This window comes from Colius striatus, chromosome 6 (assembly GCF_028858725.1).
Source record: "Colius striatus isolate bColStr4 chromosome 6, bColStr4.1.hap1, whole genome shotgun sequence".
Taxonomy (NCBI): Eukaryota; Metazoa; Chordata; class Aves; order Coliiformes; family Coliidae; genus Colius; species Colius striatus.
In genome coordinates, this window is record NC_084764.1 from 24,552,122 (window position 1) to 24,564,207 (window position 12,086).

Here is a 12,086-nt window from a genome sequence, read left to right on the forward strand (position 1 = left end):
AGTTCTCTGAGAGCTACATGAGATGTGCTGACAGGGAGCAAAACACTATTTCCTTTCCTTGAGTTATGCTTTTGAAAGGCCTTTCACTTTGAAGAGAATAGGTTTGGTGCTCAGTTATGCCTTACACAGCTTTGGTGCTTCTGAGGTTTTAGACTGTACAACTAAGACACCATGTTTTGCACAGAGAACGGTAATTTTTGGCAACATTTTGAATGCTACGAGGGCTGCATGCTGTACTGTTAAAAATGTAGTTCTTTACTGTATGTGTCCCCAGGTCTTTACACAGGAAATGTAACAGGAAAGATTCCTAAGGGTTTAGGGTGTCAAAATAATTGTGTCTCAACTACAGTAACAAAGTAATCCTCTGCGAGTATCGGATATGTTCTGGGTTCTGCTTGCTGGTGGCTTCTGGGCTGTCAAAAGCTGTAGGTGCCAGCAGAGGGCTCGCAGTCTTCCCTGCTGCTATAGGGGAAGGTCCGACACACAGCCTGCTCTACACCGTGTGTCTCCAGCTGTGTGTTGCATCCTGGTGTGACTCAGATAAGTGAGTTGTTCTGCCACCTGTTTCAGTCTTGCCATTTGGTCTGATGGTACAACTACCTGACTTCTGAAGACCTCCACTAAAGGAACCTGGGTGTTGAATCCAATATAAAACATTCTCTCTGTACCAACAAAGATCTTGTAATCTCCTCTGCAATGTCTGTTGTGAAAGGTTGTGTGGGACAGACCGCAAGATCTGACATCTCTTCTAGACCTTAGTCCTGCCAGTGAAAATGTGATAGAGACATTGAAGAGCTGTGCTAGCCAGGCCTTCTCAGTGCAATGATGAGATTTAGAGGCACAAATCATAATGCTGTGAGTTTGAAAGCAAGGGACATCTTGTGAACTTAGACTCTTCCGTTTAAAGCATTCTCTGAAGTCTCTCAGGAACTGCATGGCTGGAAGATCTGGTAGGCCGATGAGTACCTGCTTTTCCCTGGTAACCTTCACCTTTTGTCCATCTACTCCTTGGGCCTCTGATCCAATGTGAGAGAGATAAGGCATCATGGAATTATTCTTTTCACAATAATTTTCAAATGCTTGTGCACACCTTCCAATCTGGTTCCTGCTACCCATTTGTTATGGCTATGCTTGTCATTGAGGTCTGTTGCCATCCCCTAGAAATGAGAAAGCTGGATTATCATTGGACAGCATCACTTCTAGCATTTATGTTCATAGAGTGAGCTTTGAGCTGTTCCAAGGCATGTTCTTCAGTCCTTACAGAACACAAATTGCACGTACTCATTGGTCACGAAGGCAGAGTACCTTCCAAGAGTGTCAGAAGCTGGATTTCTTGAGATCAGTAGTGAAGCCAGTGATTTTAGGCTCTATTTAGTGGCCTCTACATTACATTTAATTTGGGCCCTGCTTCTGCCTCTGGCTTAATGCTTTTGTACCTTCACAGATACTTTTGGCTGCAGAATCCTGTAACCTTTTTAGCACTCGTGTCAATCTCTGTGTGAAGGAGATTTCCTTTCAGCTTTAAAATCTATTTCAAGGGGTTGTCCTGAGATATAAATAATTTTTCATGGCTAAGAAATTTTTATATAAAGATGCTCTGATGAGGGAAATCCAAATGCAGCTGCCGTTTTGCTTCATGAAGGGGAAAAGGCTCATTTGAGTAGGAACAGATGTGGCAATGGAGAGAGGAAGAAATGCAAAGCACAGGGGTTTTATTTTGGTCCAGAAATTGGCAAATGGTATAAAAGGGTGATTGAACAGTTCACAGAGCCAGAACAAAATAATCTTCAAATCAGAGAACAGAAGTTCTGGGAAGTAGGGGCCTATAAGTAAATACTTGACTAAATCAGCTTTTGGGGAGCCAGGATTTCTTCCTGCCTGGCTAACATTCACTTGACAGGCTGTAGTCACCAGAGGCTGGGTACTAGTTTCATCCATCTGCTGTTATTTTCAGCAGGGTCTGTGTTTCAGTCTTGTTTTACCATTTGACTTTTCTAATTGGACTAAGACATCAGTTTAGCAGGAGCAAATAGCTCCTTGATTGGCAGGCTCTGGCTTTCTATGGACTTTTTGTGAGTAATATGTAACACTGAGGATTTTTGACAGAAGTTTGGGAGCTGAAGTTGGGACTAAAACACAGCTCAAGACAATAGACTGTTTGTTACTCTACTTTGGAGTAGGAAACTTTAGAGTTTCTTGCTCTAGTTTGGAGTTGAAGTAGTATTTCTTACCCCTCGTCCACATATCTAAAGATTTTTCTATGTGTATGTTCTTTTCTTAGTCATATGTGAAGAAAATTAACTGCTCTCAATGTTTTCCTAATGTATGACAGTGTTTCTTCAACTTCTTATTTTTCTCTTTATACTCTTTCTGACCTAAGTCTGATAACCACATTCAGACCCCGTTAGTCACTGATATCTTCCTCTGGGCTACCCAGAGACCTCTGATTAAAGCAGACTGCCATACGGTAGCTAACTCCATTATCTTGCATTTACCTGAGTTTAAAAGATACCATAGGCTGTGATAACACTTTCAGTTACAGGTAGCTAAAGCTACAGACCTGAAGTCATGCAGAATTAAATACAACATGCACGTGACCTGTTTCAGTCTTGCGTAACTTAATGTCCTTCCATCTGCAGATTCTTGATCCTCAAAGTGCTTTCAGGATTATTAGTAAGTGAGGCCCCTCTGAGCAAACATAGTTTGCCATGCTAAAAATTGCCTTTTGACCGCTCCAACCAATGATAGTAATCACCCCTGGGTAACTTTGATTTCTTTATAATATTGTGGAGAATTTTTGTGGAAAAGACCTTTTAAATCTGAGGGACCTAAAAGTTTATTTTCTTCACTGTTTTGCTGTTACGTACCCTCAGAGCTGTCAGAATAAGCAGACCTTGGACCATGACAGTCCTTTTCCTGCTCCATCTCACCTCTGTACTCTACAACACTATCAGTTGTTGCATTCCTGGCACACTTAAATTACAATTTTATTAGAACAAATTCCTCCGTTCTTTCTGTTGTCTCAGTACACAGCTTGAAGTAATTTTGGGTGCATCACCCAAAATTCCATCATCCCATAAATGGGACCAAAACCCTCTTGCTTCTGATTTTGCCTTTCTTGTTTATTATGTAAGAGGGCTACATTATGGTTACGTTGTACCTATGTTGTATTATCTTAATGAGCATCCCAGTTGAGGCAGGAAGTTCACTGTCAAGGCTGTGGGCTGAGGAGTAGGAAGGTTTGCAGCTCTGCCCTGTGTTGATTTCAGCAGAGCACACAGGGAAGGCAGTGCTGGCTTTGCTTGTTTCCAGCTGTGCTCCTGGCCACTGTTGGGAGCAGGTAACCCAGGCAGGTGGCAAGAAGCAAGCTCTGTGAGGATACACAGCAGGAACCACTTAGGTGATATTTGCTCTCTTTGGAATGATTTGTTCAAGGAAATTATTAATTTCCTTTTTTCTTGCATGAGGAATAAGAACATAAAGGCACCAAAGCTGAGCGTCTGCCTTTGCTCCTGGCAGTAGTCAAGTGGATAAGTGAGAGGGCAGCATCAGAAACCTCTGACAGAGTTCCACAAAGTACATATGAGCCAGAGACACTCAGTTTTTTCGTTCTCTGACTCAAGTCTTTGTTGCAGGAATATAACATCCTAAAGACAGTTAATTGCTCCCATTTTTCCAAGTGAACTTTGAGCTGTGTTTTTGTTGCTGGAAGAGAGATGAGCTACACCAGTGTGCAACCGAGTCCACGTTTTAAAGCTTGCACTGAGTGTTTGTACATTTCAGATAATATGATGTTAATTAAATGAACTGTAGATCACAAGTGATCTCCAGGCTGGAATCTGAGTGGTGTGTTGCACCACTCTGTAATGGGAAAACAAGAGCTGACTCATTAACTGGAACTTCCCCATGAGGGCGAAGACAAACATTACTTTTGGCCTTTTTTCTTCAGTCACATTGACATGTTTTAATTTTTACTTTGTTGGATGTTTTCACTTCGTAGCACAACATGTCATGAAAAAAACCCCACCAAACATCGAAAGCCAACCCAAATGAAACCCCAAAGCAGCTCATCTTCCAGGTGTGCTCCTGGGCTCCTGTGGCTGGTCCAGCCACTGCCCACACGGCTCTCAAGGCTCTGCCTTAGTCCACGTCCTGCTCATCGCACCGGGACTTCTGCGGCGAGGCCGGGGGGTGGCGGGGTGGTGGCGGCTGCGGCCAGCGGGTCACGGTCCCGCTCCGCGTTGGCGCGGGCGGCGCTTCCGCGGGACCCCCGTGACGGCCGCCGCTCCGCAGGTGCCCCGCTGGGCGGCCGACCCGGGCCCGGGCCTGGGCAGCAGGCGGCCGCCTCCCGCCCTCGCGGCGCGGCGGGGCGGGGCGGGGCGGGCTGCGGGCGGGAGGGCCGGGCCGAGGGCGGCGACGGCACCGGCGCTTCCCGGCGCGGCGCTGCCGGTGGGCGCGGCCAGGGCGGCCGGGCAGGGTGTCCCGGGCAGGTGGGTGCCGGCGGGCAGCGGAGCGGAGCCCGGGGAAGCGGGGCCGGCCGGGAGCCTGAGCTGCCGACATGGTGCAGCAGGAGCCGGCCGGCGCGCCGGGGCCGGCGGTGGGGGAGGTCGCTGCTGCCACCGCCGAGGTGCGGCTGTCATCGCGTCGCTGGGTCGTGGTGCTGCTCTTCAGCAGCTACTCCCTCTGCAACGCCTTCCAGTGGATCCAGTACGGCAGCATCAACAACGTCTTCATGCACTTCTACAACGTGAGCTCCTTTGCCATCGACTGGCTCTCCATGAGCTACATGCTCACTTACATCCCCCTGCTCTTCCCCGTTGCCTGGCTGCTGGACAAGAGGGGCCTGCGCCTCATCGCCCTGGCAGGCTCAGCCCTCAACGCTGCGGGTGCCTGGGTGAAGCTAGGCAGCCTGAAGCCGCACCTCTTCCCCGTCACTGTCCTGGGACAGGTAATCTGTTCCATGGCCCAGGTCTTCATCCTGGGCATGCCCTCGCGCATCGCCTCTGTCTGGTTCGGCTCCCATGAGGTCTCCACCGCTTGCTCCATTGCTGTCTTTGGGAACCAGGTAATAGGCACCTGCCCCTAGACTGTCTGGGCATGTGGGATGGGCTGTCCCTGGCCTGGCTGGAGACTAGGAGCTCAAAGAGGGAAAACCAGGTTGGCGAGGAGATGCATGAGGCCCAGAGGGCAGCAGTAGGGATAAGAGATGCTTACACACAGTTCCCTCTGGGAAATGCAGCTGGTACCTGGAGAGATGCAGCTGGGGTTAGGCTGTGGGCTGATGATGGTGGCACAGGCAAGTGGGACCTAAGTCTACAAAGTTGGTGGCAGCACGGGAGTTGGGTATGATTCTGTCTTTGAGAGGTGTTTGGACTCAGGGTCTTCTCCAGTGCCCTCCTGCTACTGTGTGTGAGAATCTCCAGTCCAGGGGTATGATTTGGCAGAACAGTGCATGGTCTGGAGAGGAATGCGTGTGCTTTTTAGGCAGAATATCTTGCAAACCTCAGATCTGCAGTTGTATCTGGATTTGACTGCACTATCCTCCTGTTGACAACTACATGGGACAAAGGAGATTATCTGTCAACTGAAAAGAGTACTTGTCGCTGAGCCCTGGAGGAAAAGGACTTTAGCACTTACATATCTCTTAAAAGATGACAGAGTTTCCACAGGCAGTTGCTTTGAAGAGGAACAACCCATCCATCAGGCTAGGGCAAAGGAAGCTCCCAGGCACTGTCCTATCAAGGCAGATCAGGAAGGCCAGTGACCTGCACTTGTTCAAACTGTGATGGTCTTTTCTTGTAGCCACTTTTCTAGTGCTCAGAGGAGATAATTTTCCCCACATCTTTGAAAGAATCAGGGAAATAGCTTCTCAACTATTGCATCAGAACACCCACTTATGCCTGTTGCATGAAGCAGATAGGTCAATACTGATGCAATGTGGTGTAAGCAAAGTGACGCTGGCTCTGCAACAATGATGTGAAAAGGAGGGAAGTAGAGCCTGGTATTAGCTGCTAGACTGGACCTGTGCCCCTTGCTTTGAGAACCGATGTACTACACATGACTCTGTACCACTCTGGACCATCTTTGGTTCACCCAGTGGGTGGTTGCTACTCGGATTTCAATGGTTTGCAGTTCAGATAGTTTCTATTGCACTGTTCCTCCTCATAGATAACTTTGTGTGCAGTGGGTTTGACATCTCATTTCCCCACATTCCCGGGTTTCTGTATTTATTTAGATATACTGCTGAGGCAAAAAGAGGTGAATGCTCAGATACAGTATTTGAGGAACTGAACTTTGTGCAAGAATGCCAGGGGATTAGAGGATACTCTGGTTTACATCTTTTGGAAAGAGAAAACATCCTTATCTTTCTCTGAGTAAATCTAAGTTTTCCTCTTTGTTCTTTTCACCTAAGGCAGTGAGCTGTTTTTTATGTGTTTTAAATGAACCTTTAGAGCGTAAGGCATTTAACTTGGCATCAGCACTCTGATGATTTAGGAGTAAATAAGTAACTGAGTATTTTGCTGTCAGACTTTTTTTTTTTTAAGTTGTTCAGGTAGAGTTACTCAACAGTGTGCATAGGAAATCCAAACAATGAGCTTTACAACCTGTGTTATATGTGCGTGTGGGATCCTCATCATCCTGAAAGGAGCAGGGTAGTATAACCGTGAAAAGCAAACTTTGGCTACATTTTTGGTGCTCCGTGCTGCTTTGGAAGTTGAGCTGACATGGCAATGAGACCTCAGTTCAATACTAAGCCTTTGGTTTATAAGGCCAGACTTTCCTTTTAGAGAATTGGTAAAGGCAGGTTGTACTCCATAAGAAGGACCTATTCATTCCCTTAATCAAGGGTCTTGAGGAGCAGAATCACAGTGAATGAAAAATAGCTATTTTGGTTTTTGGTGATGCTGGCAGGAGGAAGAAATAGAAACATCACTTTTTCCTGACTCTGTTAAAGACTGTGGTTTAAGGAGTGTCAGCAAAGAGTATAATGCAGCAGGCTTGTAATTGTGGTACGCCAGTGTGGCAAATTATTCCCTGTGCATGTTTCTCTACAGCTATGTTTGTTGCCTTTTTTTTCCCTGCCACGTTACTTAGTTACAGATCCTCAAGATGGAAAACTCTGTCATGAGATATTATCTTGATTATTATTACAGAATGCCAAGCACTCTTGTCCCTCTCCATCAAGAGTTTCAACCAGCTACATGGAGGAGTGGGGCAGTGTAACTGCTTCTTTGTTTGATACCTGCTCTCTTTCTGCTTGTACCCTCCGGGCCTCCAGCACTGAGGAGAGCCTGCCTGCTGGTTCAATACTGGTCTGCCGGGGTGACATCTGCTCAGGACACTGCTGCTGCTTGCTGAGTGATGGCAACGTTAAGGTCCAAAGTTAGCCCTAAAGAGTAAATAATTTAATCAGTCAGACTGGGTATAAAATGCCTTTTAGAAAAAAAGAAACCTTAGTAAAGTATCAGATTCTTCTCCCTTCTTTCTAATTGTGTGTTGCCTGTGTCTTCTGAAGTGCAAAGAAGGGTTAGATTGACCACTCTTGAATCAATGCCGGAGAGCTAGAGAAAAGTGGTGACACCTATGGAGGAGATCACATTCTCATGTTTACGCACTGCTGGTTTTCAAAATGTTTTCCCCATTTTAACATGGAGAGGCATTGGTTTTTCCGTTCTTTTTCCTTAACTCTGTAAGTGCATTTATCGGCATAGAACGCTGGATAATTTGACCTGAAAGTGTCAATGTTATTAAAATGTTACCAGCACCTCATTGCTTAAAAGACTAGGAAAAATCTATGTGGGGATTTTTCCCCAGACTGAAGTTTTGAGGTGGAGGAAGCAAAAGTGTTTTGGAGAGTTCACTAGTGTCCTTCCGATGTGTTTGAATATTGAGAGCAATTTGTCTGACATGTATCTGAAATACAGATGTCAGTAGTAGCATGCCTGTCACATTGCCACCCGTGTCACTTGTCCCTTCATTCTCACTGGTGACAGGACCACAGTGGGAAGAAACGTTCTCCTGAGATACTGGCATTTGCAACACTATGTGCTTGCTGGGGCAGCAGGCCTTGACCGTTCCTTTAACATACTTGCTCTACCGCCTGGACACTATCTCAAAGCTCATGAAGGAAAAGATGGTTATCAGGGAGTCAATGTGGATTCATGAAGGGGAAATCCTGTTTCAACAATATTATAGCCTTCTACAATGGCATGACTGGCTGGCTAGATGAGGGGAGAGCAGCAGATGTCATTTGCCTTGATTTCAGCAGGGCTTTTGACACTGTCTCCCACAACATCCTCATCAGAAAGCTCAGGCAGTGTGGCTTGGATGAGTGGACAGTGAGTTAGATCAAGAGCTGGCTGAATGACAGAGCCCAGAGGGTGGTGATCAATGGCACAGAATCGAGTTGGAGGCCTGTGGCCAGTGGAGTTCCACAGGAATGGGTTCTGGGGCCAGTCTTGTTCAACATCTTCATCAACGACCTGGATGAGGTGACAGATTGTACCCTCAGCAAGTTCCCTGATGACACCAAACTGGGAGGACTGGCTGATTCTCCAGAAGGCTGTGCTGCCATTCAGCAGGATCTCGACTGGCTTGAGAGTTAGGCAGAGAGGAACCTCATGAGGTTCAACAAAGACAAGTGCAGAGTCCTGCATCTGGGAAGGAACAACCCCATGCACCAGTACAGGCTGGGGGTTGACCTGCTGGAGAGCAGCTCTGCAGAGAAAGACCTGGGAGTCCTGGTTGATAATAAACTGAACATGAGTCAGCAATGTGCCCTTGTGGCCAAGGCGGCCAATGGCATCCTGGGATGCATCAAGAAGAGTGTGGGCAGCAGGCCAAGGGAGGTTCTGCTCTCCCTCTGCTCTGCCCTGGTGAGGCCTCATCTGGAGTCCTGTGTCCAGTTTTGGACTCCTCAGCTCAAGAGGCACAGGGAAGTGCTGGAGAGTGCCCAGCACAGGGCCACCAAGATGATCAGGGGACTGGAGCATCTTCCTTATGAGGAAAGGCTGCAGGAACTGTGGACGTTTAGTCTGGAGAAGAGGAGACTGAGGGGGGACTAAGGACAGCCTTTTTTTTCTGTAATGTCCAGTGACAGGACTAGGGTTAATGGACAAAAGCTGGAACACAAAATGTCACACTTAAACCTAAGGAAAAACTTCTTTACTGTTCAGGTGAGGGAGTCCTGGCACAGGCTGCCCAGGGAGGGTGTGGAGTCTCCTTCTCTGGAGGTTTTCAAAACTCACCTGGATGCATTCCTGAGTGACCTGATCTAGGCAGACCTGCTTGAGCAGGGGGGTTGGACTAGATGATCTTTAGACATCCCTTTCAACCCCGATCATTCTGTGATCCGTGATTCTGTCTTTCAGGGATGATGAAATGTGCTGTGGTGTGACAAAACTAACACAAGTGATAAGGCTGTTTAGGTAAGAAGTTAAATTCCTGTGGCTTTTTGAGATCTACAGTCTAGAACCTGGTGGCCAGGTGCTAGCTCTCCACTTCAGCTGCCATGGTGTATGCTGGGCAGCTGTGCTTAGGCCATGCTGCTTCATACATGTTGGTTTTAGATGTATTTCTGACTGTGGTATCTCCCTCTTGTCACCTGATGGACAAGGCACATGGGGAGGATGTAGAGAAGTGTCTGTGTTGCAGAGGGGTAATGAAAACATTTGTGTTTGCCACTTTGTATTGCTTTGTTCCCCATATTGTGCTGGTGTTTTTTAAGATTGAAACAGACCTTGTTGCAGGCTCCTGTCATTCTGCCAAAGAGAATCAAGCAGCTTAGGAGTAAGGACGCAGGCGTGTTACATGATCTTTCTACTCTGATTTTTGCCTCTTCATTTTTTAGCAGGGGTTGATAAAAAGTTAATGTGTTTTGGCAGGAAAGAAAACTTTAGCTTAATATTAATCTGCCTCTGGGGAAAAATGATGCATCTTCTTACCGATACACAGGTGAGGTCTGTCCTTGTTCTGATGCAGCTGGCATGTGACTTCAGAGGTTTAGGGTTTCCATAACAGAAATGGCCTGAAGCAGAGCTTTTAGGTGCTGTCTGCAGACTGTTATAAGTGCCAGCCTAGCAGTGATTAGATGATGACATTACAAGTGGGTGAAGTGGGTGATAAGCCCCTGGTGGGTCCTTCCCTCTTGTACTGACCAAGGAAAGAGTCTGCATGGGGTAGTGGGTGGGGTGGGTGTTGCAAAACAATCGAGTTTGCAACATCTGAATCCCCATTCTTTTGTGCTGGTGAATGTTGTTTGTGCTGAGCATGTGTTGCCATTTGATGCCTCACTAACTCTGCTTTGGACCTTCTTGCCTTTTTAAGATATTGTAACAGAAGATTTTATCAAGGAATCAAGAGGAGCTGGTAATGCCAGTAGTTTATAGACTATAGACTATTTTAGATTGGAAGAGACCTGCAAGATCATCAAGTGAATTCATTAACTGAACACTGCCAAGTCCACCACTAAACCATGTCCCTCAACACCTCATCTACATATCTCATAAATGTCTCCAGGGATGGTGACTCCACCACCTCCCTGAGCAGCCTGATCCAGTGTCTATCAACTCTTTGGTGAAGAAGTTTTTCCTAATCTCCAATGTAAACCTCCCCTGGCACAACCTAAGGCTGTTTCTTCTTGTCCTATTGCTTCTTACTTGTGAGAAGACACTGACCCCTACTTCACTACAACCTTCTTTCAGGTACTTGCAGAGAGTGATCATGTCTCCCCTCAGACTCCTTTTCTGCAGACTAAACCACCCCAATTCTCTGTTGCTCCTCGTCAGACTTGTGCAACAGACCCTTCACCAGCTTTGTTGTCACTCGTTGGACATGCTCCAGAACCTCAATATTCTCTAGCCCTGACTCCTTTCTCCCCCTGTAAAGAAGGGTAAAGTCGATCAGAGCACTTGGATCACAAGAAATGCTATGTAGCCAACTGTCCTAAATCCTGGAGGGTGTGCTGACCAAACAGCAATGTGGCTTTCTCAGGAATGCCTAAGTTTCTGTAAATGGACAGCGATGCCTGAAATGATCTTTTTATACCCGTTTCATCTGGTGCTCCCTTTCCAGCTGTACACCAAAGGCAGCTCTCCCTTCTCTCTCACAGAGATTGGGTTTTGGGTTCTGTTCTGTGGAAGTTGCATGGGGGTTAAATGAGTGACTAAGTATTTTTGCTGAGAGAGGCTGCCCAATGCACCCTGAGCCCTTATCCTGCAGAATCTCCTAGGACTGGCTATGTTAGGTGACTGTAGTAGGTTTTTGACCAAAGTATTATATCTGACTGAGGATTCCAACAGCAGCTTCAGCTGTCAGAGCTGAAACCCCTCTTTTGCTTTACTCTGTCTTATCAGTTGCTCTTGTTCTGCTGCATTGTGGTTCTTTTCCATTAAACTGGGGGAAGGCTCAGAAGCTCAGAATGACTTGCATAGGGAAGTAGTTTTCATCATATGTCGTTGCATCATATTAAGCAGTATGAGATGATGCCACAGAAGCAGAAGTGTAATGAGGAAGTGAGTTTACTTTGCGTTCACAAGAGCTTTGTTTGTACAACTGCAGTTTGAAAAAATGCAATCTCCCCAACATCAATGGGAGAGTAAGAAAGAGCCTAAGCCCTATCTTATCTCATCACGGGGCCTGGGTTACAATTTTTCCTTTCACAACTTGTGTCCTTTCTGTTTCTTAAAACACTGCAAGAAAGGTGACTAAGCTATGATTTGCAAACATTTACATGTGTTAACTTGCAGTCTGGATTTAAACATGCTCTTTTAGTTTTGCTGTTTGTGGTATGGGAGCAGCATATTCTGGACAGCAATCCAAATAAAAATACACCAAGTAGGAGCTGGCAGCTTCTGCTTTACACAGCTCTGCAGTTGGGTATTTTCAATTCTACTGTAACCTTTTGTACAGAAAGGCAGCTGGGACCTGTGCTGACAGCAATGTCTTGGGAAGCCGATGTGCAGTAGGGCTCACAGGATGTATCAAGGGGGTGGCACGTTTGCTCTCTGCAGACTGCCATACGTGACTTGTAGGGTCAGAAAGTTTAGCTGCTCCTGTGAAATGTCTTAGTTGTAGTGTGGGAGGCA

At 46.5% G+C, this 12,086-nt stretch overlaps 1 protein-coding gene across 4 annotated transcripts in view; it reads left to right on the forward strand.

Moving 5' to 3' along the window:
* The first annotated feature begins 4,487 nt into the window (after nt 1-4,487).
* Nucleotides 4,488-12,086, forward strand: part of FLVCR2 (FLVCR choline and putative heme transporter 2) — a 36,151-nt gene continuing 28,552 nt past the window's right edge. For 3 of the 4 annotated variants that reach the window (XR_009818945.1, XM_061998537.1, XM_061998538.1), the window contains exon 1: nt 4,488-5,065. Coding sequence is in view for 3 of the 4 variants with exons in the window: in XM_061998537.1 (XP_061854521.1) it covers nt 4,559-5,065 (507 nt within the window). In the remaining variant the exon portion in view is untranslated. The remainder of the gene's footprint in view (nt 5,066-12,086) is intronic. The other variant, XM_061998539.1, reaches the window with a different exon arrangement.